The 22,705-nt window shown below is 39.2% G+C and overlaps 1 protein-coding gene across 1 annotated transcript; it reads right to left on the bottom strand.

Annotated features, from left to right (window-relative positions):
• Nucleotides 1-3,321: 3,321 nt before the first annotated feature.
• LOC125233151 (cytochrome P450 9e2-like) lies at nt 3,322-21,398 on the bottom strand. The gene is made up of 11 exons (XM_048139033.1): nt 21,256-21,398; nt 14,931-15,130; nt 12,121-12,284; nt 11,384-11,521; nt 8,511-8,710; nt 7,988-8,123; nt 7,139-7,231; nt 6,012-6,233; nt 5,596-5,696; nt 4,737-4,905; nt 3,322-3,657 (listed from the first exon to the last, which is right to left on the bottom strand). The coding sequence occupies exons 1-11, from the start codon at nt 21,319-21,321 to the stop codon at nt 3,491-3,493; spliced, it is 1,656 nt and encodes a 551-aa protein (XP_047994990.1). The 5' UTR covers nt 21,322-21,398; the 3' UTR covers nt 3,322-3,490.
• Nucleotides 21,399-22,705: the final 1,307 nt, after the last annotated feature.

Here is a 22,705-nt window from a genome sequence, read left to right as displayed (position 1 = left end):
CTCGAGTTAGCGTACGGTACATGCTAACTCAGAACCAGGGAGCGTACATTTCATGCCGATGACATTAATCTGACGTCACGCTCCGTATAGGCTGATCCCAAATAGTTTTATTGTAAATTATTAATCATTAGTCGTCAATCATTTTAATCGTGTACAAATTACTTCAAATACAGTAGTCCATTTACATGTGGTATAAATAATACCTACTTGAAATGTGAAACGTGAATATAATTATTTGATTTGTTTTTATAAATAAATTCAATTAAATAGTATTTATTAACAACACATTACAATAAATACGTAGAAAAGAGAATTTCTCTCTAACGTAAAGCACACCATCCTTCTTGCATTCATTACCATGCAAAGAAATTCATAACTTAAAATGATTGATGACTAATGATTAATAATTTACAATAAAACAATTTGTGATCACCCTATATGGAGCGTGACGTCAAATTGATGTCATCGGCACGAAAAGTACGCTCCCTGCTCAGAACCTTTCAGAATTCGTTATCAGCGCCATCTATTATGTAGGACCTGAACTTCAAGGGGGTTTCTCCCCTACAATCCCGCAGGAATAAGAAATGGGTACAGCCCGTTTAATATGGTACGCGGCCGTTGCATGTAGTTTAATGCTTAGGTAACAGATGGCGTTAAATTTGAATAAAAATATTTTTTAGCTTTTAATCAATAGTTAAAAAAATAGGATAGCTTAGCTATATCACAAGACACTCAAATGATAAAACCAACTAAAAGAGTTTTAGAAAACAAGTAGGTATAGGAATGAGAGATCGGACAACTAACAATATAAGGTTCATTATTCCGAAAGTCATACAAATGACGCCCAACTGTCCGATCTCTGCCTATAAGTAAAATTAGCGAACTTATTAATTTAAGATAGTTTTCCTTCCAGGACTACAAATTATTATTGTTTTTGCGAATTTTCTAGCAAATAATGTGGATATTTTCTCGTAGTGTTGGTATTTTTAGAGGAGATATTTTTTAATGAAATGGACCTAATCATTTAAACAATTTTAATTTATTTTCATCTGACAATTTGAAGTCATGTTGATCTCTCCAAGCGGTACGGTGGTACAGTCATCGGCATAAATAAGTGATGATTTTTGTACCTTGTCACTTTAAAGTCGTGTTTAAATGTCATACGAAATCGTCAAACGATTAAGTAAAAGCGACAAGGTACAGAAATCATCACTTATTTATGCTGGTGACCGTACCTAATGGCACATTTTTTTAAATTTGTTATTATTATAAATGGGTTTACCCATATGGCCATGGGTAAACCCATTTATAATAACCGAGGTATAGACGTGGCTGGCCTAAGATGGAGCGAGCTCTAGAAAGAGAGAGCGGACAAGCCAAATTGATCAAAATTTTTCAAAGTACAGTTGGGACCGCTGGGTGCCTGGTTTGAGGAAACCGCAATCTTATCGCTAGGCCTGGTGATACAATTATCACTATATCATGATGATTGGATTAATGCAATGCAATGAAATTATGAATTGTGGAATTCAAGCAAGATATGGACTTTTTGGTTGATATGATAGACCTACAAAAATGTAATTAAAATGGGTGGTTAGGGCTGCAAAGGAACCACCAATCTGACCCTTGATCTAGCCAATAAGGGCCACTGGAACCAACGAAAATGGAGGGTTAACCCACCATTTTATATAGAACTTGACAAATGACAGTCCACTAACCCTGAGTTAAGTTGTTGGTGCAAGTGGGTCTTAGCAAAGTTTCTTAAGATGTTGATCGTGACTCGTCGCTGTGAGACCGTTTTCGCTGAGTTGACTATCGGGAAGATAATCGTCGAATCGACATCCCACATGGCGGTTATCTCGTGAGTTAATTCTTGGCACTTACTGGACTGGTTCCATAGTTATCTAGTGGGCCGGCGGCAGCGTATAATGGTGAGCCTTTCGATCTTTGGGGTGTAACACGGTAGCTGATGTGGGGTGTAATACAGAGCACCGTGTCACCTTTACTATTATGACTTCACCTAAAGGAGACACCTTTACTATTTTCTATCTTTAATGCCATGAAGCAAACATTTTATTGCCTTTATTAAGCTAAAAATTATTTCGATACCAGATATATGTCCAGGTAAATTACCTTTATATTTTAAACCAATCACTTGAGTGCATACTTATCCACGTCAAGACTATTGGCTACGTGCACGACAATTACGCCCACTAGCATGTGAATTTGAAGTGGAAAATGTCAAAAAATGACATGTAAACAAACACTATATTTTAACGATTTTTCGTTAATTTTAAATAAATTGAATAACAAGAGCTACTATTTTAAGTGTAATTTAGGTAGATAGATTATAAAGACAAGGATATAATACCAAAAGTCAGTTTCCAAAGCATTACTCACGGTATAAACTACCAACCCCAGACTACAGAAAGAGTCCATAAATTGGTGCTGGCAGGGCATATAAGGAATCTTGAAGAATATAGGAGTAATGATACAAGTTCTTCGAGCTAGTGATATGGTATTCGCTAAACCTCCGTCCCGTTAATGCCATATAAAACAAATCTAAACGTAAGTACGTAGTCATGTTCGCGGCCGCAGAAATATCCGACACGGGCCTATTCCCAGGCTAGGCATGAATCTTTAAGCATAATCTTTTACGGTAGGAAAAATACTAACAGCGTATTGAACAATATTAGGTAAAGAAAGCTTAAATATAATTTATTATCATGTTTTGTTTTGACATGTCACTTACGTTTTCTTTTCACCGTAGCTATCCATTTAGTTCTTTGATCCAATTTCCAGTGTGCTCTAAGAAACGCATAGAACGTGCAACGACTATTTATGCCATTATTTTTACAATTAACAACGAAACAACATTGATGACCCCATATCAAACATTACACCACATTGTATTATATTTTATGAGTTTTGATAGATAACAACCACAATCAGTGTCGATTTTGACCACCGCAAGCACTGCGATCGCTTTGCTTACCCCCTCCATGCACTTCGCACGAAGCCAATATCTAATCTCATCAGTTAGTCAGTAGTGAATTGCATTATTAGATTAGATAAAAAATTGTTTTTTTATGATATTAAAAGCAAATGAGGAATCAGATCGCCTAAAGGCCGTACAAGTTTGTATTGGGCGTGCAGCGGGGAGGGGTTTGCGGCGTGCATGTCAAATAATTGAAGCTCATACAAGTACGTCCTGACTGTCCTGAGTCGACGCTGCATAAGGTGGACGCACGCTCGCCCGCCCCGCTGTTCGCACCGCCGAACGCTGGCTCCGAGTATCTACTGGGATTAATAAAGTAAAAATCACAGCACAAAAAAGATCTTATTAAAAAAAAAAAAAACTAATACCTAACTGACATCATACCTCGAAAAATTAAAATCATCTTAGAAGCAAATCAGGAGCAATAGATGCAAAGACAGAGTTCCGGTGATATTTACACAGTCAGGCATCTCCTTTGTTTTCTCAGAAATTTCACTCCCTGGCCTTCACCTTTATCCAATGCCCTCCCTTGATGATCAAGTTGAAGGAACAGGTGTCTAGCTTTATTGGCACGGCCGTCTTCTTGCAAGGCGAAACCTCAACCTGCCTGATGAGCTGGTAGATTAGCACTTTTATCTCGCAGAGAGCGAATCTGGAAGCTGTGTCATACAAGATTAGTAAAGTCTGAGTCCAAGAAATATATGACTACTCGTATAGTCAAGAGGGCACTGTTATTCTGATGTATGCGGTGACAGTTAAGTATAATATATATGATAGTATGAAGAAAATAGTTTTAATTAATTTTCGCAACGTACACAGTGCGTAGTCATTATATATCTTGTCAGGTTTTTAACAGTGTTCTAGCTCAGTTGTTAGTGACCTATTGAAGAAATAAGTCATGTGTTTGATTCCAGTGAGGGCATTTGTATGTTTTTTTATTATAGTTTGACTGACTTCTATGTACATGTGAATCTACAGAAGTACCTATCTGTCAGTTTAGCTTTGGTCTATGTTGATTTGTGTGATTGCCTTCAAAATAATTTATTGGCTTAATGATATAAACGTAATATTAAATTATATCGACTGATCATTTGAATTTGGAGACTAAGCAGCACAATCAAATTGAGTTTAAGATGATAACAATGATCTTCATACCTAATTGGTGAAATAAGATAAAACTAACCGACTGCGAGTATAAAGTATGTAACTTGTAAATAAACACTTAATGGCTTAGATCATTAAGAGAAAGGCCCGAGCGGACGCTTGGAGCAGAATATTCTGCGGGACGGGCTCTTCCGCGTGCAAGCTATCCAGCGCAGCGTCGACTCAGGGCATTTGTATGAGCTTCAATTGTTTGATATGCACTCCGTACGCCCGGCCCCACTGCACGCCCAATATGAGCGTTCACAGGCCTTTCACTAATTATATAAAAAAAATTGTGGGAGAAGCAGGCGGCCGACCGCCCGGTATGGAGATCTTTCGTCGCTAAACAAATTACCCACTTTGAATCCCGCCGACTTAAGGATCTGGACATCAGACGGGATGAGCTAAAAGCCCGTCCACCGGCGGCTATTACTTATAATTATGCCAATGGTGTGCTTTGCTGCCCGTCATGTGCACGGGTATTTGTATACAAACTTGGCTATGCGAGTCACATGCGAGCGCACCAACGAAATGGAGATTGAAACAAACGCCGTGGTCGAAATCGGCCGGGAGAATATATATACCAAAACTTTACCAATGCAATTTCTCGGGCCACATCCAAAAGGGTTGTAAGAGAAGGGATGAATCTTGTGGCGGTTCTCGGGTGAAAAACGCTCCGGGTCGAACTTGTGGGGCTCAGAAAAGTACTGAGGGTCATGGTGAATCGCACTCACTGGAATCTTTACGCCTTCTCCTTTGCGAATCTGCAGAAAATATAGATAACGATTAGGTAAGTAGAATCAAGACAATGCCGATGAAAGACAATTACAATTTATAATCTGGCAGTAAGTACGTCATTTTACACGAACTAAACGCAGTTCGTAGCATTATCTGTGGTAGACTAATCAGAAAATGAAAAAAGTTGATAATAGTTTTAGACGGAGACGTAAATTAGTTTCAATTGTATACTTTCTTTTTTTTTTTTCATTGTTTACTTCATTGAACATTGGATTTAATTTATATGCAGTATTTTAGTGTTCCTCTGTGCTCAAAATGTGTTTGTAATAAAAAAAACAACATGGATTTATCTGAAGAGTCCGATAGGTGAAGATATAGGTACTACAGGTCGCAACGCCGGCGCTGCTGTTGAAGGTTTTGCCTTATGATTTTTTCCTTTGTGGTTTCCTCTCAAATGTAATAAAAAACATTGTGTGTTACTCAGGAGGTAAAGATAGTGAAATCTCATGTCTATAATTCACTCCAGCTTGCGACTGTCGCGAATTATAACACTCGTTATCAATATCCCCCTTACCTCCATTTTGCGCAATGTACTATTACCACTTTTGAGTACAATGTAGTCAATGTACAACCAGGCACTCAATCCCAGCGTTGTTCTTTGTGTCTGATATATAAAATAAAGTAGGTTGGAAATAATAAAGGTAAAATATCCTTACTATATAATCTTCTGTGGCTGAATCACTCGGCCTACCAAGGTTATAGTCTTTTGTACATATCCGCTCCAAAGTCCCACCCGGAGTCCACATTCTTAAAAGTTCTGAAAAAACACGATTGTAGTGTAAAAAGTGTCAACCACATACAAGGATTATACGGTGTAAGATGAGTTAGATGAAACCGAATAATTTTAACTACTCATTTCTGAGGCCAAAAAGAAGAAAACTTAAAAGAAATGTAATAACATTGATGAACACAGTCATAGAACTGGCAATGATTTTTCTCATTATTATATAATTACTTAACACATTCTCTGTATTTTGAAACGTGTTGGCAGAATAGTATATAATAAGCAACATCATCGTAGCTTTCTTATAATTTACATTAGCATTTTTTTTTCAAATTGTTAATCAGTCACCTGTTACAACCATATCCAAATATGTCATCTCCTTAATAGACGTGTAATTAAACTTTCCGCAATTTTTCTCATCATTTTCCTTGACCTCCCTTGCCAGTTTATCTTGGACTTCCGGATTAAGAGCCAGCTCATAGACTAGGAACGCCATTGCTTGAGCAACGCCCTCGAAGCCAGCTACGAAGAAAATTACTGCTTGAGCGATCAGGTCGTCTTCAGTCCATACTAAAACAGAAATACTGATTGTAACGGCCCAGCCACGACATTGGTCTAAGCGCGACAGCGGTGAGCGGCGGCCATATACTGGAGCAAGACACAGCGATGGGACTTTTCATTCGCACGTATGGCTGCCGCTCACCGCTGTTGCGATTAGACCAATGTCGTGGCCGGGCCGTAAGGCCTGAGTTGGACGCACGGTCGGCGGGGCGTGCAGCGAGGCGGGCGAGCGTGCGTCCACCCTATGCAGCGTCAACTCAGGACACTTGTATGAGCTTCAATTGTTTGACATGCACGCCGCACGCCACGCCCCGCTGCACGCTCGATATGAGCGTGCACTCAAGCCTTACACTGAGGATGATTCTAGAACAGTCTTCACTTGAAAAACTTCAAACTTTGAATAAAATTGTATGGTCTTGGGTCAGTTCTTTATTATTTTTACAGGTTGACCCAAAGTGTTCAAACAAAAAGGTAGAGAGAGCTGAGTTCACAAGAAAGTGACGAAAACAAAATAAATAAATAGGGCATTCTTACACAGATTGACTAAGCACCACGGTGAGCCCAAGAAGGCTTGTGTTGTGGTACCCAGACAACGATCGAAACATCCACGACTCAGGAACAAATATCTGTGCTCATACAAAAATAAAGTCTCTTACTGGCAGGGTCACTAACCACAAAGCCAGAGAGATCGTCATAAAATGAAGCGTATCTATCGATAACGATTAATATTTCGCTGGTTTCTAATTAATCTATGCTTCGCAATGCAATGAAGTTTGATCATGCTTAAATTTTACTCTAAATCTACAAGTTTCATCATCTGTAATAATAATGTCTTTAGTTTGACTACCGCACGGCTGGAAATACGTGTTTTACTTTTTTAACACCCTTCCTAATATACGATGAGACCATCTTACCAGTTTTAGTAACTGCTTTTCCCACATTAGATTCTTCCACAGTAGCAAACCCAGCATCATTAACCGTATTATCTTCTTCGTGCTTAAGGTTACCTTTAAAAATAATAAAATCATCTTTAAATTCCAAATTGCAGCATTTGAAATTCAGTTTGTACACTCTTTCTTAGAACAAATTAAATTATCCTCATAGAAAATAATTTAATATGCATTTTTAGTAGACACACTACTATTTGGAGGCCTTGGTCATTTTTTCTTTGTATATTATATGACATTTATTTCAGTTTTCAGTGTACACTCTTTGTTTGTAAATATATGTTTATCGTACTTAATAAGCAAGTATCCTTGGTTTAATGCCTCAAGGGCCTATTTTAGACATTAGCTAGCTTTTAAGTTTAGTCTTAGCTTCTTATATGTAAATATGTTCATGTAAATAAAGAGGAAAAAAAATAAGCAAGTACTTTTCACTGATATGAACAATCACGATTTTTACACATACTTAAATTGTAATCGGGAGTCAGGATCAAGTGCGGGTTCGACAAACTTGATGTTGATGATTTTAGCCAGTCTGCTCCTATAAATATAGACCACGGGGACAATCCATGAAACGTCGGAGGTTAATTTTTAAAACAAATTTTGTATTATTGATATACTGTTCGGCGATTGATCACACCTGATGGAAAGTGAAGACGGTCTAAGATGGAGCTCAGTGATTCAGTAATAGCCTATTTGCTCTTGCTTTAAAAAGACCGAAGCTTTAAAGATCAGAAGACACCGATTGTGACAGCGCATTCTATTCCAGCTTTTACGCGATTAAATCCCGTTTGTAATCTTAAGAAATTCTTTGTGTACCTTTTTTAGCCTCCATTAATAGATGGACCATATCCGGCCTTATAATATTGTGCGTTTCCCGATCCCTCATAGTCTGAGTAAGTATTTGTCTGAAGAAGTTCTGTGATGCTCTCGTGAAGAATGTAAGTTTGAAGAACTGAAAAATACATACTGTAGGGTAAGCGATCAGGAGGTAAGACAAAACACCAATGTCAACGTGTATATTTATTACAAATAGGTACTTAGGTATAGGTACATCTCATACATAGCAGGTCATTCAAACTGGTAGGTACTTCCTAGCTACGGAAAACCTTATAATAGCGGCAAGGTTGAGCTCATCCACTATAGGTGCAAAGAGCCAAGGGACAGTCTGATGTGAACCTATCGCCAATAAGGTAGGTAATTCATAGATGGCAAGAATTAAAACTTCTTAAGCTAGTTTTATTTTTTGACACAAAATCTATGAATTATAGAGCAGCGAAGTTAAGTGGTCCAATGATAGCAACCTTCCCCTAAGTACACACGGTATTATTATAGTACTTACCTTCATAATACCGGGAATGCACTGAAAAGCCAAGAACTTTAGCGTTCGAACGAAGGTGAACTGTGAAGCAACTTTGCCCATCTTGTAGAATTCTGTTTCGTTATTTTGAGAATCCACCCTCAGTCCAAAAGCACAGGAAGCAATTACATCATTGGCGTAGCGGTTGCACACATCTTTGATATCAACGTCAGCGTAGTTTTCTGTCAAAATATCATAATTATTAATGACTGGCTTTTGCCCTCGGCTCACTCGCGTTAGAAAGAGACAAAAAGTAGCCTATGGCACTCTCCATTCCTTCAAATCTAAAACTAAACTTAAAAGCTTCTAGCGATGCAATATTTGTCCGCAAACTAAAATCCATCCTACTCGAAATGGCTTGGGCATTTCTCAGGAGGCGCGTTTTTACGTGTCCGAGGCAAAAAACGTCAGAACGGACTGTTCTAAAAATCTGAATTAAATCAGGCATAATCTTTAACCTCTGTTCTATTTGGTACACCTTGACATTATTTATTTATTATTTGTATGGTATGAGTAATAAAATATTAAATGCGAAAAATGACCGTCGGTGGGCGTGTCCCGCACTCAGAATTTGCAAAACAAAAAATCATAACTCAAAATGGAGTTGTTGATCGCAGTTGTTATAGATGTTCACGTATAAGGTATTAGTTAACCTATCATATTTTCTGTATAAAAATAATATGTTAGCTAAGCTCACCGAGTAAAGACAAATTTACCATGTGTCCCGGGCTAGTGACTGATTTCGGTGCAATTTTATAAACATGACATTACTCTTACAAATTAGTAGATCAGGGACGTAGTAGCACAAATATAGTTAGTTTTAGCTATGTTTTAACCATTTAGTGTAGAGGAGATGCAGTACCGTTTTATAAAGGGGACTTTTTGAAGGTTTCTCAGTCGTTCGCAGGGTTTGGTCCCATGTTTTTTAAGATTCGGTGGATCAATTTACTCCCACAATTTAGGTCCATTTGTCGTTATGTAAGGTACTAACAAATCCTTGAAAGTATGTTATTACGTCATTATAACATCTCCTCTGTATCATGCATGCTATTGCAGTTATCTCCAAAAAAACTATAAAATTTGATATCAGTGGAGTTGATTTCCGTGGTTTCGGTGGATTTTTTGACCACCGATATCAAAAAAAGTGACCACCGACTTCAATTGCCACGTTGTAAACTGATTAAATGTCCATTATTTTCTAATATTTCATACTTAAATAGTAGGATATACCTTGTAAAAACATATAACTATGTTTCTAAGCAAATTAAGCCACTCTATGGGTACAAAATTCTCTACTCGATAATGACTAGCATATTACCATGTCAAATTTAGTAAAATTGCGCGATTATGAGCCTTTTTACATGACCTGTCATCGAATTAAAATGAAAAATATCATTAAATTGAATAATAAGTTATATATTAAGTTGAAATGTGGAATAATGTATAAAAAATTGAATTCGGTGGGGCAAATTGATTACAGTGCCCATACATAATTTCGGTGATTTTAAAATGTCAGATTTCTTACAAACTATAAGGTTCTAATGGAGGCCTCCACCACCAATATTTTTTATATTTAGGCTAGATTTTAGTAAATTGACTGACATATCAATAAAGTAGTAAATAAAAGTCAGCACCGAAATCAGGCACCGAACGTCATCCCTGAGAACAGTGAGAACCGCCCGCTTGCTATACTTTGGATGAGTTCCTTGACACCTACGGATCATTGACTGGATCCTGTACCTACTAATGTAATATGTGTGTCTGCATTACTTAGAATACCCAATGTGAAATGTGATTTTTTTTTTCTAAATAATCATTGTATGTAAATAATTGACGTGTAAATGTGAATATTTTACCAATAAACATCTATATCTATCTATCTAAATATCTCCACTTAAAAAATCACGTCAATTCGTCGCTCCCTTTTGCCGTGAAAGACGGAGAAACAAACAGACACACACACTTTCCCATTTATAATATTAGTATAGATTACGTTAGACACATTTATAGGTATTTTATGGCTAACTTCAACGGTGACTCGTACCAATGATTTTTGGAACTAATGTGAATGCGAAATATGATTTGTTATTTTCTAGTCGCTAGAAACCGGACTAATCAATATTATATGGCCTAGTTACCCTTTGGATTAGAAAGTCAGATGGCAGTCGCTATCGTAAAAACAATTAGGTACCTACGCCAAGTCTTGGGATTAGTTGTCAAAGCGGACGCCAGACTCCCATGAGCCGTAGCCAATGACAGGACAACGCAAGGAAGATGATGATTAATGGCAAGCTCGGATCATATAGAAATTACAAAGATACCCATAACACAAAGCCTTCTTGAGCTTACCGTGGGACTCAGTCAATCTGTGTAAGATTGTCCTATAATATTTATTTATTTATTTATATACAGTAAAGAATGCACATCAGTTTTTAGGGTTCCGCAGTCAACTAGGAACCCTCATAGTTTCGCCATGTCTGTCTGTCCGTCCGTCCGTCCGTCCGTCCGCGGATAATCTCAGTAACCGTTAGCACTAGAAAGCTGAAATTTGGTACCAATATCAATCACGCCAACAAAGTGCAAAAATAAAAAATGGAAAAAAATGTTTTATTAGGGTACCCCCCCTACATGTAAGGTGGGGGTTGATATTTTTTTCATTCCAACCCAATATCACACATATTGTTGGATAGGTATTAAAAATTAATGAAGGTTTAGTAAGATCGTTTTTTGATAATATTAATATTTTCGGAAATAATCGCTCCTAAAGGAAAAAAAAGTGCGTCCCCCCCCCTCTCTAACTTTTGAACCATATGTTTAAAAAATATGAAAAAAATCACTATAATTATGTAACTTACTTCCTGACTCCAGTATTTCTCTCTTCAGTCTCTTGTTCATATTTTCCCCAGCTTCTTCCATTAGTGGCACCATGAGTTTTATTTTGGAGCTAGTAAAGGCAGGGCTCAATGTGGACCGCATATCTTTCCATTCCTGACCTGACATTCGTATTAAAAATGTAGAATATATATTTCCGTAATTTAAAATGTATTTAAAATATATAATTATAGGTACGACCGAAAGATCTGTTATGTTATCAAAAGGCGATGGTTCAAGCTATGATCTCTTATTATACTGTCTTTTTTTTTTATGGGATAGGAGGCAAACGAGCAGACAGGTCGCCTGATGGTAAGCGATCACCGCCGCCCATGGACACCCGAAACACCAGAGGTGTTGGAGGTGCGTTGCCGGCCTTTAAGATGGGTGTACGCTCATATCAAAATAAAATAAGTCGGTAAAGAGAGCCGCAGATATAAAATGTTTTAAACTAACTATTTTGGCTCAGTGATCCAAAGTGAATATTGGCCTCCGAAACGAGAGATCACCACCTGTCCCGATCCTGCGCAGCCTCTTGCCAGTTACTGACTTGAAGCCGACGCAGATCCGCCACTACACTGTCCTCCCAGCGATACCTGGGTGGACCCGCCGGACGGCCACCAGCCGGTCGACCCAAGAACGCTCACTTGACAGCCCGATCGTTTCCCATTCTAAGTAAAAATGTTTTGCTGAATGTTATTTAGCCAGTGTCAAATTATACCTTTTAAAGACAGTAAGTTCCTTCCGAACATAGGGTCAACGCTTTTATCCACTACGAAGGCGTGGTCGAGAAAGTGTTCGAAGTCCTTCACAGTGACTCTTTTCACCAGGTCTACGTCCCGGATGAAAACTATGGGCCTTATAAACTCCATGTGACCTACAAATCTGAAATAGTATAATTTATCGGGTAACCGGAGGGCTGGGGCATACCTTGCCCAGCGCATCGGTATTGCCGTTCAGCGCGGCAATGTAGCCAGCCTTCTGGGCACCCTGCTGGTCGGCTCAGATTTAGAGCTATTTTTTATTTATAGGGTTTTAGTTTATCTTGTTGTATATATGTACATACCCCGTGTAAATAATAATAATAATAGAGCTAGCCTAGAATCAACAAAAGGCTGTTGTATGGCGTCACCTAGTCGGCCGTGCATTTTTAAAACATTTTATTTATTTTGACCGGTCCCGTTGTCTGTCTATTTGGGATTCAGCTTAAATTATCAACAAACACATGTAAATCACGTAACAAAAAGGTGGCCATAGGAACTCTGTAATTAAATGTCGTCGTATCCCCATCGAATAAGGGGTTTTTAGAAACGTCTCGGAGAGCAGTAGATGACTGTTGAAAGAATAAGGCCTGATTCGTAACGGATTTGTCAAATTCAGAGTGCTTTTTCTTGTATAATTTCTAGCTTACTTTATATATACATTACAGTGTAATGATTACACCATTCAAATTGCCAGATTCACAAAATTATTATGTTAGAATCATGTTTAAAAGCAATTCTCAACTAACTAGATAGATAAAATTAAAGTGATCGCTGAAAATAATTCGGCGACAAATTGCTGTCAAAAACTTGATTCCTGTTGACGAAACTTGCATTTAAATCATTTTCAACACTACCAGGCAACCAACATTATACCTTATCTGAAAGGCAATTTCTTTACGATTCCGATGAAACAATGATAATGTAGATGAGTCTCCAAATATCCACTTTACTAGGAATTCAGTCGATGCAGTGTCCGTTACTAAGCATTTAAAGCAAAGTAACCACTTTTCGATAAAAAATCTACAACAAAAACTGCTGAACGAAGCTGTTCGCAGATTTTATTTAATAATATGATCTTTCAACTTTATTCTGACAATAGCTAGATATCATCCACCACAGCTATGAAGCCAGCAGCCTGCTAAAGCCAACGCTCTTCAAATCGGGTAAAAAACTTAATTTAACGAAGTCTCATAGTATTCACCTATTAACCGGAATAGGATGGAGTGTCTAAGAAATTCATTCATTTAAATGACACCAACCATAAGCCACCAAAATATTTAAAAAAAGATAGTCCTTGATAGGACTAAAACTAAGAATGTGTCGAAAAACACTGTCGGATGTACGATGGAGGGCATACAACAAAACTTACAACATGAGCGAGGAGAAATGGAGAATGATGAATTTACTAATAAATAATAAATTTTAAATACATTTTAAACACATTATAGAAAAACATAAGGCCTGACTCGTAACGGATTTGTCAAATTCAAAACTGTTTTAACGGTACCAGAGCCGGCCGAATCAAAGTATGTTTTTCTATAATGTGTTTAAAATGTATTTAAAATTTATTATTTATTAGTAAATTCATCATTCTCCATTTCTCCTCGCTCATGTTGTAAGTTTTGTTGTATGCCCTCCATCGTACATCCGACAGTGTTTTTCGACACATTCTTAGTTTTAGTCCTATCAAGGACTATCTTTTTTTAAATATTTTGGTGGCTTATGGTTGGTGTCATTTAAATGAATGAATTTCTTAGACACTCCATCCTATTCCGATTAATAGGTGAATACTATGAGACTTCGTTAAATTAAGTTTTTTACCCGATTTGAAGAGCGTTGGCTTTAGCAGGCTGCTGGCTTCATAGCTGTGGTGGATGATATCCAGCTATTGTCAGAATAAAGTTGAAAGATCATATTATTAAATAAAATCTGCGAACAGCTTCGTTCAGCAGTTTTTGTTGTAGATTTTTTATCGAAAAGTGGTTACTTTGCTTTAAATGCTTAGTAACGGACACTGCATCGACTGAATTCCTAGTAAAGTGGATATTTGGAGACTCATCTACATTATCATTGTTTCATAGGAATTGTAAAGAAATTGCCTTTCAGATAAGGTATAATGTTGGTTGCCTGGTAGTGTTGAAAATGATTTAAATGCAAGTTTCGTCAACAGGAATCAAGTTTTTGACAGCAATTTGTCGCCGAATTATTTTCAGCGATCACTTTAATTTTATCTATCTAGTTAGTTGAGAATTGCTTTTAAACATGATTCTAACATAATAATTTTGTGAATCTGGCAATTTGAATGGTGTAATGTATATATAAAGTAAGCTAGAAATTATACAAGAAAAAGCACTCTGAATTTGACAAATCCGTTACGAATCAGGCCTTACTTTGATTCGGCCGGCTCTGGTACCGTTAAAACAGTTTTGAATTTGACAAATCCGTTACGAGTCAGGCCTTAGTACAGTTGGCGATAAAAGCATGTGCCAAAATTGAAGTTTTTGCGAAAAAACTTATTTTTGGTGATTCCGAGGCATGTCTATTTTTTTAGAATTTAATCTTTGAACACGCGGATGGACAAAGACTGTTGTGAAGCCAACTCAGCAAAACTAAGATAACAGGTCAAGCTCAATCCATATCAGAAAAATGTTGACACCTGAACAGATGCCCAATGTATTATTACTTATATTTGTTATAAACAACCGACGTGCACGGTGCATCCCTTTCGCTCGTACCAATTAAGATAAAGAGAGAAGCTATTCCGTACCTTTCTCCAGGAAAGCTATTATAGATCCGCTCAGCATTGTCTAAGAAATGTTCCATGCGAAAGAAAACTTTGGCCATGTCTCCAAAGAGGGGTACTGGCGGTAGATGCTTGACGCCATATTTTGCAAATCTGGCGTACGTCTGGCGACAGTACAACAGTGCTGCTATTGAAATGGCTAAGATCCAAATTAGGAATATCATCTGAAATGAGGAATGATGATGGTGATAATGATGATGATGTCCTCCCAGACGTATCTGTCGACGGCAACATCCTGACAATTTTCAATTAATATATTATTTTTATTTATGAAACTAAATTGTTACGTGCATGAGCACGAGCGTGACTTGCAAATCCGAATTTGGTTTTGAAAGTCCGCACGGAGCACAGTAAAGCTGACCAGAAGAGTGGTAAGCGTAGTACAACTACACTTGGGTCTATATTAATTCGCATAACTGAATACTCCTAATATGAATTGGCATACCGTTTATTACGCATAACGTTTAATACGCATATCATTATTTCGCATAACAGATTTCGTATAATGCTAATGCGCATAATGTAAATTGTTATAACGATGAATTGGTATAAGTATAATAAGCATAACTTTGTTTCGTAGAATGTTTAAATGGCATACAAGAAAATTATATTTTCGCCACACTAACGGGTAACGGCTTACTTTTCTATTCGAAAACAGATAGCAAAATTGCATTTTATCCACAAGAGTGCAAAGTAATTTCATACAAATTTTAACTTAATGTCTTAATAATAATAATAATAAGTACGACGACGTAAGTTGTGCTACCCGTACGGCCCAGAACTGGAAAAGTCCTGGACCGGACGGGTTGCACAACTTCTGGCTAAAATGGTTTCGATGCTCGCACTCGCGTTTGGCAACGCAATTTCAACAAGCCCTCGATCTTGGTTCTCTCCCACCTTCCCTAACAACTGGTGTTACTTTCCTGCTCTATAAGTCCGGTAGTACCACGGAAGCAAAAAACTACAGACCCATTACGTGCTTGCCTACACTTTACAAGCTCCTTACATCCATTTTGAGAGCAAAAATTAACGCGCATATTGTCGCTAACAACATTCTGGCTCCCGCTCAAAATGGATGTAGGGTTGGGTCCCGTGGTACTAAAGAGCTCCTCCTCATAGACATGACCATCTGCCAACAAGTTCGGCGGAACAAGGGGGTCATCTCGGCCGCTTGGATTGACTATAAGAAGGCCTATGATTCGGTGCCTCATTCATGGCTGAGAAGGGTATTGGAGCTGTATAAACTTGATGCAGCCTTAATATCCTTCCTGGCTGCATGTATGAGGCAGTGGACCACAGTCCTTCGTCAACCAGGAGGCAGGGATGACCCCCCTGGCCCGCAGGACTTCATAAGGATTGAGCGAGGAATATTCCAGGGTGACAGTTTGAGTCCATTATGGTTCTGCCTAGCTCTGAATCCCCTCAGCACGCTGCTGAAGGATTCTGGGCTAGGTTGCCGGCTTCGGAGAGAGGGTGAAGTCATCTCTCACCTTCTGTACATGGACGATCTCAAACTATTTGCACCGAACACCCAAGATCTGATGGTGCTACTGAAAACCACAGAAGTTTTCAGTACCGCCATCAGAATGGAGTTTGGTGTCGATAAGTGTGCGGTTATGCATGTACAGCGGGGGGAGGTTGTAAATTCAGAAAATTTACAACTTTCTGAGACGATGTCGTTCAGATCTATCTCTGAATCAGAAACCTATAAGTACCTTGGTATGTCACAGTCGTTGGGTATTGAGGATGTTGGCATTAGACGGTCGGTGAAGGAGCGCTTTTTCAGTCGGCTCACAAAAGTCCTTAACAGTCTTTTGTCAGGAGGCAACAAAGTGCGCGCCTTTAACGCCTGGGTAATGCCTCTACTCACATACTCTTTTGGCGTACTACGGTGGACCCAGACTGAGCTGGACGCCCTGGATCGGAGGGTCCGCTCACTGCTTACCACACACCGTATGTTACACCCACGCTCGTCTGTTATGAGATTGTACATCCCACGGAAGTGCGGAGGTCGAGGCTTCCTAAACGCCAAAGATCTCCACAACCGTGAGGTGTACAATCTCAGGAATTACTTCCTTAACAACGAGTGCGGGATGCATCGTGATGTGGTGGCAGTGGACGGAAACCTCACGCTGCTCTCCTTGGCGAAACAGAACTGGCGCAAACCTGTGGTACTAAGTACTGCGGACCGCAAGGCGGTATGGGAGAGCAAGCAGCTACACGGGCGGTTCTACAAGGCCCTCACGGGACCCGATGTAGATCTGCTCGCATCGGTGAACTGGTTACGATTCGGGGACCTCTTCGGAGAAACCGAGGGTTTTGCCTGTGCAATTGCGGACGAAGTTATGATGACGAACAACTACCGGAAATATATCCTGAAGGACGGTACGGTCGACATTTGTCGGGCATGCCGCCGTCCCGGAGAGTCACTCAGGCATATCATTTCCGGTTGTTCTCATCTTGCTAACGGCGAGTACTTGCACAGACATAATCTCGTAGCCAGGATTATTCACCAGCAACTTGCTCTTCAATATGGCCTTGTGGACCGCGAAGTACCGTACTACAAGTACTTACCTGCGCCGGTTCTCGAAAATGGTCGTGCCACGCTCTATTGGGATCGATCTATTATCACTGACAGGACTATTGTAGCCAATAAGCCTGACATTGTGATAATAGATCGACTGCAACGCCGGGCAGTGCTCGTTGACATCACCATCCCCCATGATGAGAATCTCGTGAAAGCCGAGAAGGACAAGTCCAGTAAGTACCTAGACTTGGCTCACGAGATAACCGCCATGTGGGATGTTGAATCAACGATCATTGTTCCGATAGTCGTTTCAGCGAACGGTCTCATAGCGAAGAGTCTCGACCAACACCTTAAGAGACTCTCGCTAGGTGGCTGGATCAAGGGCCAGATGCAGAAGGCGGTGATCTTGGACACAGCGCGGATAGTCCGACGGTTCCTCTCTCTGCAGCCCTAACCACCGGCAGCTTGGGCCCTGCCCCGCTGCTGGCGGCACCCTAGGTTAGGTTTTTTATAATGTGTTTATATATTTTGTATTGTTTTGTATGTGGTTTTGTATTTTACTTTTATAATCATATTATAAAACCTAGCCTAAGAATTAAAATGAATAAAGAGGAATAATAATAATAATAACGCCGGGCCGTGCTCGTTGACATCACCATCCCCCATGATGAGAATCTCGTGAAAGCCGAGAAGGACAAGTCCAGTAAGTACCTAGACTTGGCTCACGAGATAACCGCCATGTGGGATGTTGATTCAACGATCATTGTTCCGATAGTCGTTTCAGCGAACGGTCTCATAGCGAAGAGTCTCGATCAACATCTTAAGAGACTCTCGCTAGGTGGCTGGATCAAGGGCCAGATGCAGAAGGCGGTGATCTTGGACACGGCGCGGATAGTCCGACGGTTTAATGTGTTTATATGTTTTTTATCTTGTTTTGTATGTGTTTTTGTATTTTACATATTCATACACATTTTTACATATTTTGTGTTTTGATATTCATATTATAAAAAGCTTAACCTAAGAAGCAAAATAAATAAAGGAAATAATAATATTAATTTATTTAGGACCAACTTGGATCATTTTTGTTAGTAACATAATATATAGAACAACTTAAGACTAGTGTTAGTATACGTAACTATTTACATTTAACTTAAATCTACTTATTCCTAAGTGCATGGGTCATGCAGCAATTATTTAGGTATAGGCCATCAACCCTGTCCGTAATCATGGTCAGGATGCTGTTGGAGCTGGCCCGTATCCTGCGCACCAGGGATGTGGCTCGCTTACGCATAGTGGTGTAGAAGCAGTCTACCCGCGCCTCTGCGAACATCCCTGACGCGCTACAAAATCTGGACAGCCCCATCAGCATCCTGTACGCGTTGTTATATTGAACGCGCAGAGCGTTGTACCGTTTATATGTATAGTCTGCCCACAGGCTGCTTGTGTAGAAACTAGTACAGTAGGCTCTGAACAAACTAACTTTGACTTCTTTAGAGCAGCAAGCAAACCTGCGGGCTATCATATTTGCCCTGACGGACAACGCTCTGCGCTCACGCTCAATATCGGCATCGTCTTTAAGGTCAGCGTTTATCAAATGTCCTAAGTATTTAAATTGGCAATTTATACTTAAAGGTTGTCCATTTAATTTCACTTGAGGAAACATTGGCGGACATTTACCCTTGACCCTAAAGACAACGCATTCGCTCTTGCGGACGTTGTAAACCAACCCATGGCTCGCCGCGTATCGTTCACAAATCGAGATAAGTTTGGCGAGCCCACATGCTGAGGCGCTGAGCAGCACCATGTCGTCCGCGTAGCTCAAGTTGTTGACGCACACTCCGTCTATGTGACACCCGACACGAGTGCTGCTCAGCTCCTCAATAAGGGCGTTTACATAGATATTAAAAAGCTTCGGTGAGGTAAGCCCGCCCTGCCTAACGCCGCATTCGAGCCCGTACGGCTGCGAATACGCGTCCGACCACCTTACGACATTGACCTGGTTATGGTACCAGTATTTAAATATACCTTGAACATCGGCTGGCATTTTTAACTCGGCCAGCTTCTGCCACAAAATGTCATAATGAACCAGGTCAAATACCCTAGATAGGTCTAGGAAGCACGCGTAAATCGCCGTCCGTCTGTCCGTATAAAAAAAAAAAAAAAAATAAAATAAAATAAAATGCATTTATTTCAGACAAACAAGGTCCATATTTTGTTAGTATAACTTAACCTAAAACATAAAACTATGGTTAACTTAAAAATAATCTTAAATAACTAACTTAGGTACTAGAGATAAGTGGAGAGAGGACCAGTGCTTGATGAGGCCACTGTCCCATCTCTCAGCAACTACGCTCAGGAGGCTATGGCGGCTATCGCGCACCCTATAGTACTTTACGGTCTGCTTCAACGCCAAAATAGCACTCTCTGTCGATAACCCTGATTTAAAACCAAACTGGTTGTCGTGGGCCTTAAAATGCTAGTCTATTTGGCAATTAAGCAGTCCGTCAAGCACCTTTGCAGTTATCGTAGCGAGCGAAATGGGCCTATAGTTGCCTTTGTCACTAATATCGCCCGTCTTATTTTTCACTATTGGGACCACCACAGTCCTCATCATGTCGGCGGGTAAGTAAGTGTGCTGAACGCAAAAAGTGTAAAACATCGCCAGTACCCTTGCTAGGTGTGGGCCGGCATGACGAAGGTGCTCGATACTGAGGCCGTCGTGGCCAGGAGACTTCCCTCGCGCCATGGACTTTAAGGCATTCCTAACGTCCGTCGCGGTAAATGAGGTCTTCATCTCCTGCCCACCCGAGCCACAGCCTCCAGCATTATCTGCCCGCGATGGTCCCAACGGTGATTTAACAGAAAAGTGTTCTTTAAATAGTTCGGCTATAGACTGACTTTCGCCCACTCCTTCGATACTAACAGGCAGACCCGGTCTGCCACCCAACTTATTGGTCGCCTTCCAAAATTGACAGAAGCTTAAGCTAGCTGATAGAAATTTACCTATAAATGATGATTTTGAATCATAAATATTTAAAAAAAGGATTTGATTTAGTTTTTAATTTAAGATTAGCAGATAAGTTCATAAATGCATGTATGTTTCTTAAAAATAAACAGTTTTTTTAAATAATGCAAACATTGTAAAACATGGAAGAAATTGACCAGTTACATTTGCCCCCCACTCGATACTTGCCCCGCTGTACCTTACTTACCCCTATTTTTTTCATGCTTAATAAGTGAGACAGTATAAAATTAAACACTCAAAATCGAGCGCTCGAAATTGGAAAATCAGCCCCTGATTGATTCAATCGCTTGCTCCATACAGTTAGTAATTATGGCCATTCATTTTAGGATAATTAAAGTTATACGAAATAATAGTATGCAAATTTCAATTATGCAGATTCATTGTTATGCGAAATAAGAATTATGCATTTTTAATATTATGCTTATTCAATGTTATGAACAATTATGTTATGCCAAATCTGTTATGCTAATTCAAATTATGCGAATTAATGATAGGCGAAATAGAGGGCACCCGCTACCCATGTAGCCATAATTTTCATGGTGACTTTTTTTATTTTCATAGGGACTAATCTTGAAATTGCGAAAAAGTATTTATAGTCCAAATACATGATAGGCATCATTCTCAGGAAGTTACTACAGGTTTTCGTCTGACGCAAAAAAGCGCTCAATATCAAAAAATTATCTGCTCTTCTTAATTAAAAAAAAGGAACCAGTCTAAATGTTACAAAAATGGCAAACCTTTATTTCCACTGCAATCACCAATTTGTTTTGTCCAATAATATGTTTAATAAAACTGGTTTTCATCCACTACGTCTAGTACATAGTCTCACAAGATACGAATATAATACAAAAAAAAAAAAAACAACATCCGCTCGTTACCGTCAGACGACTATTTATAATGATTATAAACAGTAGTGTCATAACAAACTAATACGAGTTAACTTGTGGGCTATCGACACAGAATAGAATAATACCTATTATATATAGTATAAATAATATCTGTTGTCGCATTCTACTTGCAGCCATTTGCAGTTGAGTCAATAAGTTGACAAGTCACCGTCTGTCTTTTTACAATTCCGAGACTAATTGTTTTTTTTTTATAGCATAGAAGACAAACGAGCACATACGAGTATGTTACCTGATGGCAAAGAGGATCGAGTATTATAGAGAGTTACTGTCGAAGTAAAATGTGTAATCACAGTGCAGAGTCACTGATAGAGTGCCATCTCAGACACAGGCTTAAAACTTTTGAACCTCAGTTTTGACAATTTGGCCCATATTCTTAGCTTGATATGTGTTAAAATGTCAAATATTAGTATTAGCGCTATCTAGCTGAGCGTACCCCAAAGGTGTAATGCCATCTAGATCACGTACCTTTTTCTGTATGGTACTGAAGTACGTTTTTTTCTTAGACTTTATCTGTATACGGAGTTATATATGTCTTTGCCTGATGGTAAGATGGGTGTACGCTCCTTTCTTTAAGGTTAGAAGGTCGTATCGGTCCGGAAATACCGCAGGCGACAATTCATTCCACAGTTTTGCTGCGCAGGGCAGGAAGTTTTTGGAGAAGCGCACAATTGTCATGGTAGGTGTCCGATAGTTTGCCCCCATAGACCATTATCCAGTCCAACCAACTTTCAAAGCAATAGCTTGACCTTAGTTCCCATCGCAGCACAAAAGTGCACTGCAATAGTCTTTGCACCTGGTGGGGGTCATCTCCGAATGTATCACATTGTGCACTCGGGGATGGTAACCGCCACGTTTATAATAAGAGGAAGGGCTCTTAGATTAAACTATCTTAAGACGCTACAGGAGCGAAAATGCTAAAATGGAAAGGTTCCCTTCCAATTTGGGAATTTCAGTTAAATATAAGTACCTACTAGTGTTATTAACTAGATTTATCGAAAAAAACGTTGTCCATTTAGAACTCAGTTAAAAGATATTGTGAAAAAATCTTTAAAATCGAGGTTCCGCTCTCGACTGTTTCCTCCTTCAAAACTTGATCAAACGTAACGAAATTTGAGAATCTGAATAACAATGATATAATCTGTGTCGGACCGTTTAGGTTTATTGGCTAATTGTTATCAATTTTGAATTCCACACCTTTTTTTGCGCCATAATAATAAGGCCGTTTTAGGAAATATTTGATGGGCTCTAGCGTCTTTTAAAAATAAGAATATCAAAAAAA

Source organism: Leguminivora glycinivorella, chromosome 14, assembly GCF_023078275.1.
Source record: "Leguminivora glycinivorella isolate SPB_JAAS2020 chromosome 14, LegGlyc_1.1, whole genome shotgun sequence".
Classification (NCBI taxonomy): Eukaryota; Metazoa; Arthropoda; class Insecta; order Lepidoptera; family Tortricidae; genus Leguminivora; species Leguminivora glycinivorella.
The sequence above is the reverse complement of the archived record's forward strand: the minus strand, read 5'-3'. Positions and strand labels throughout refer to the sequence as shown.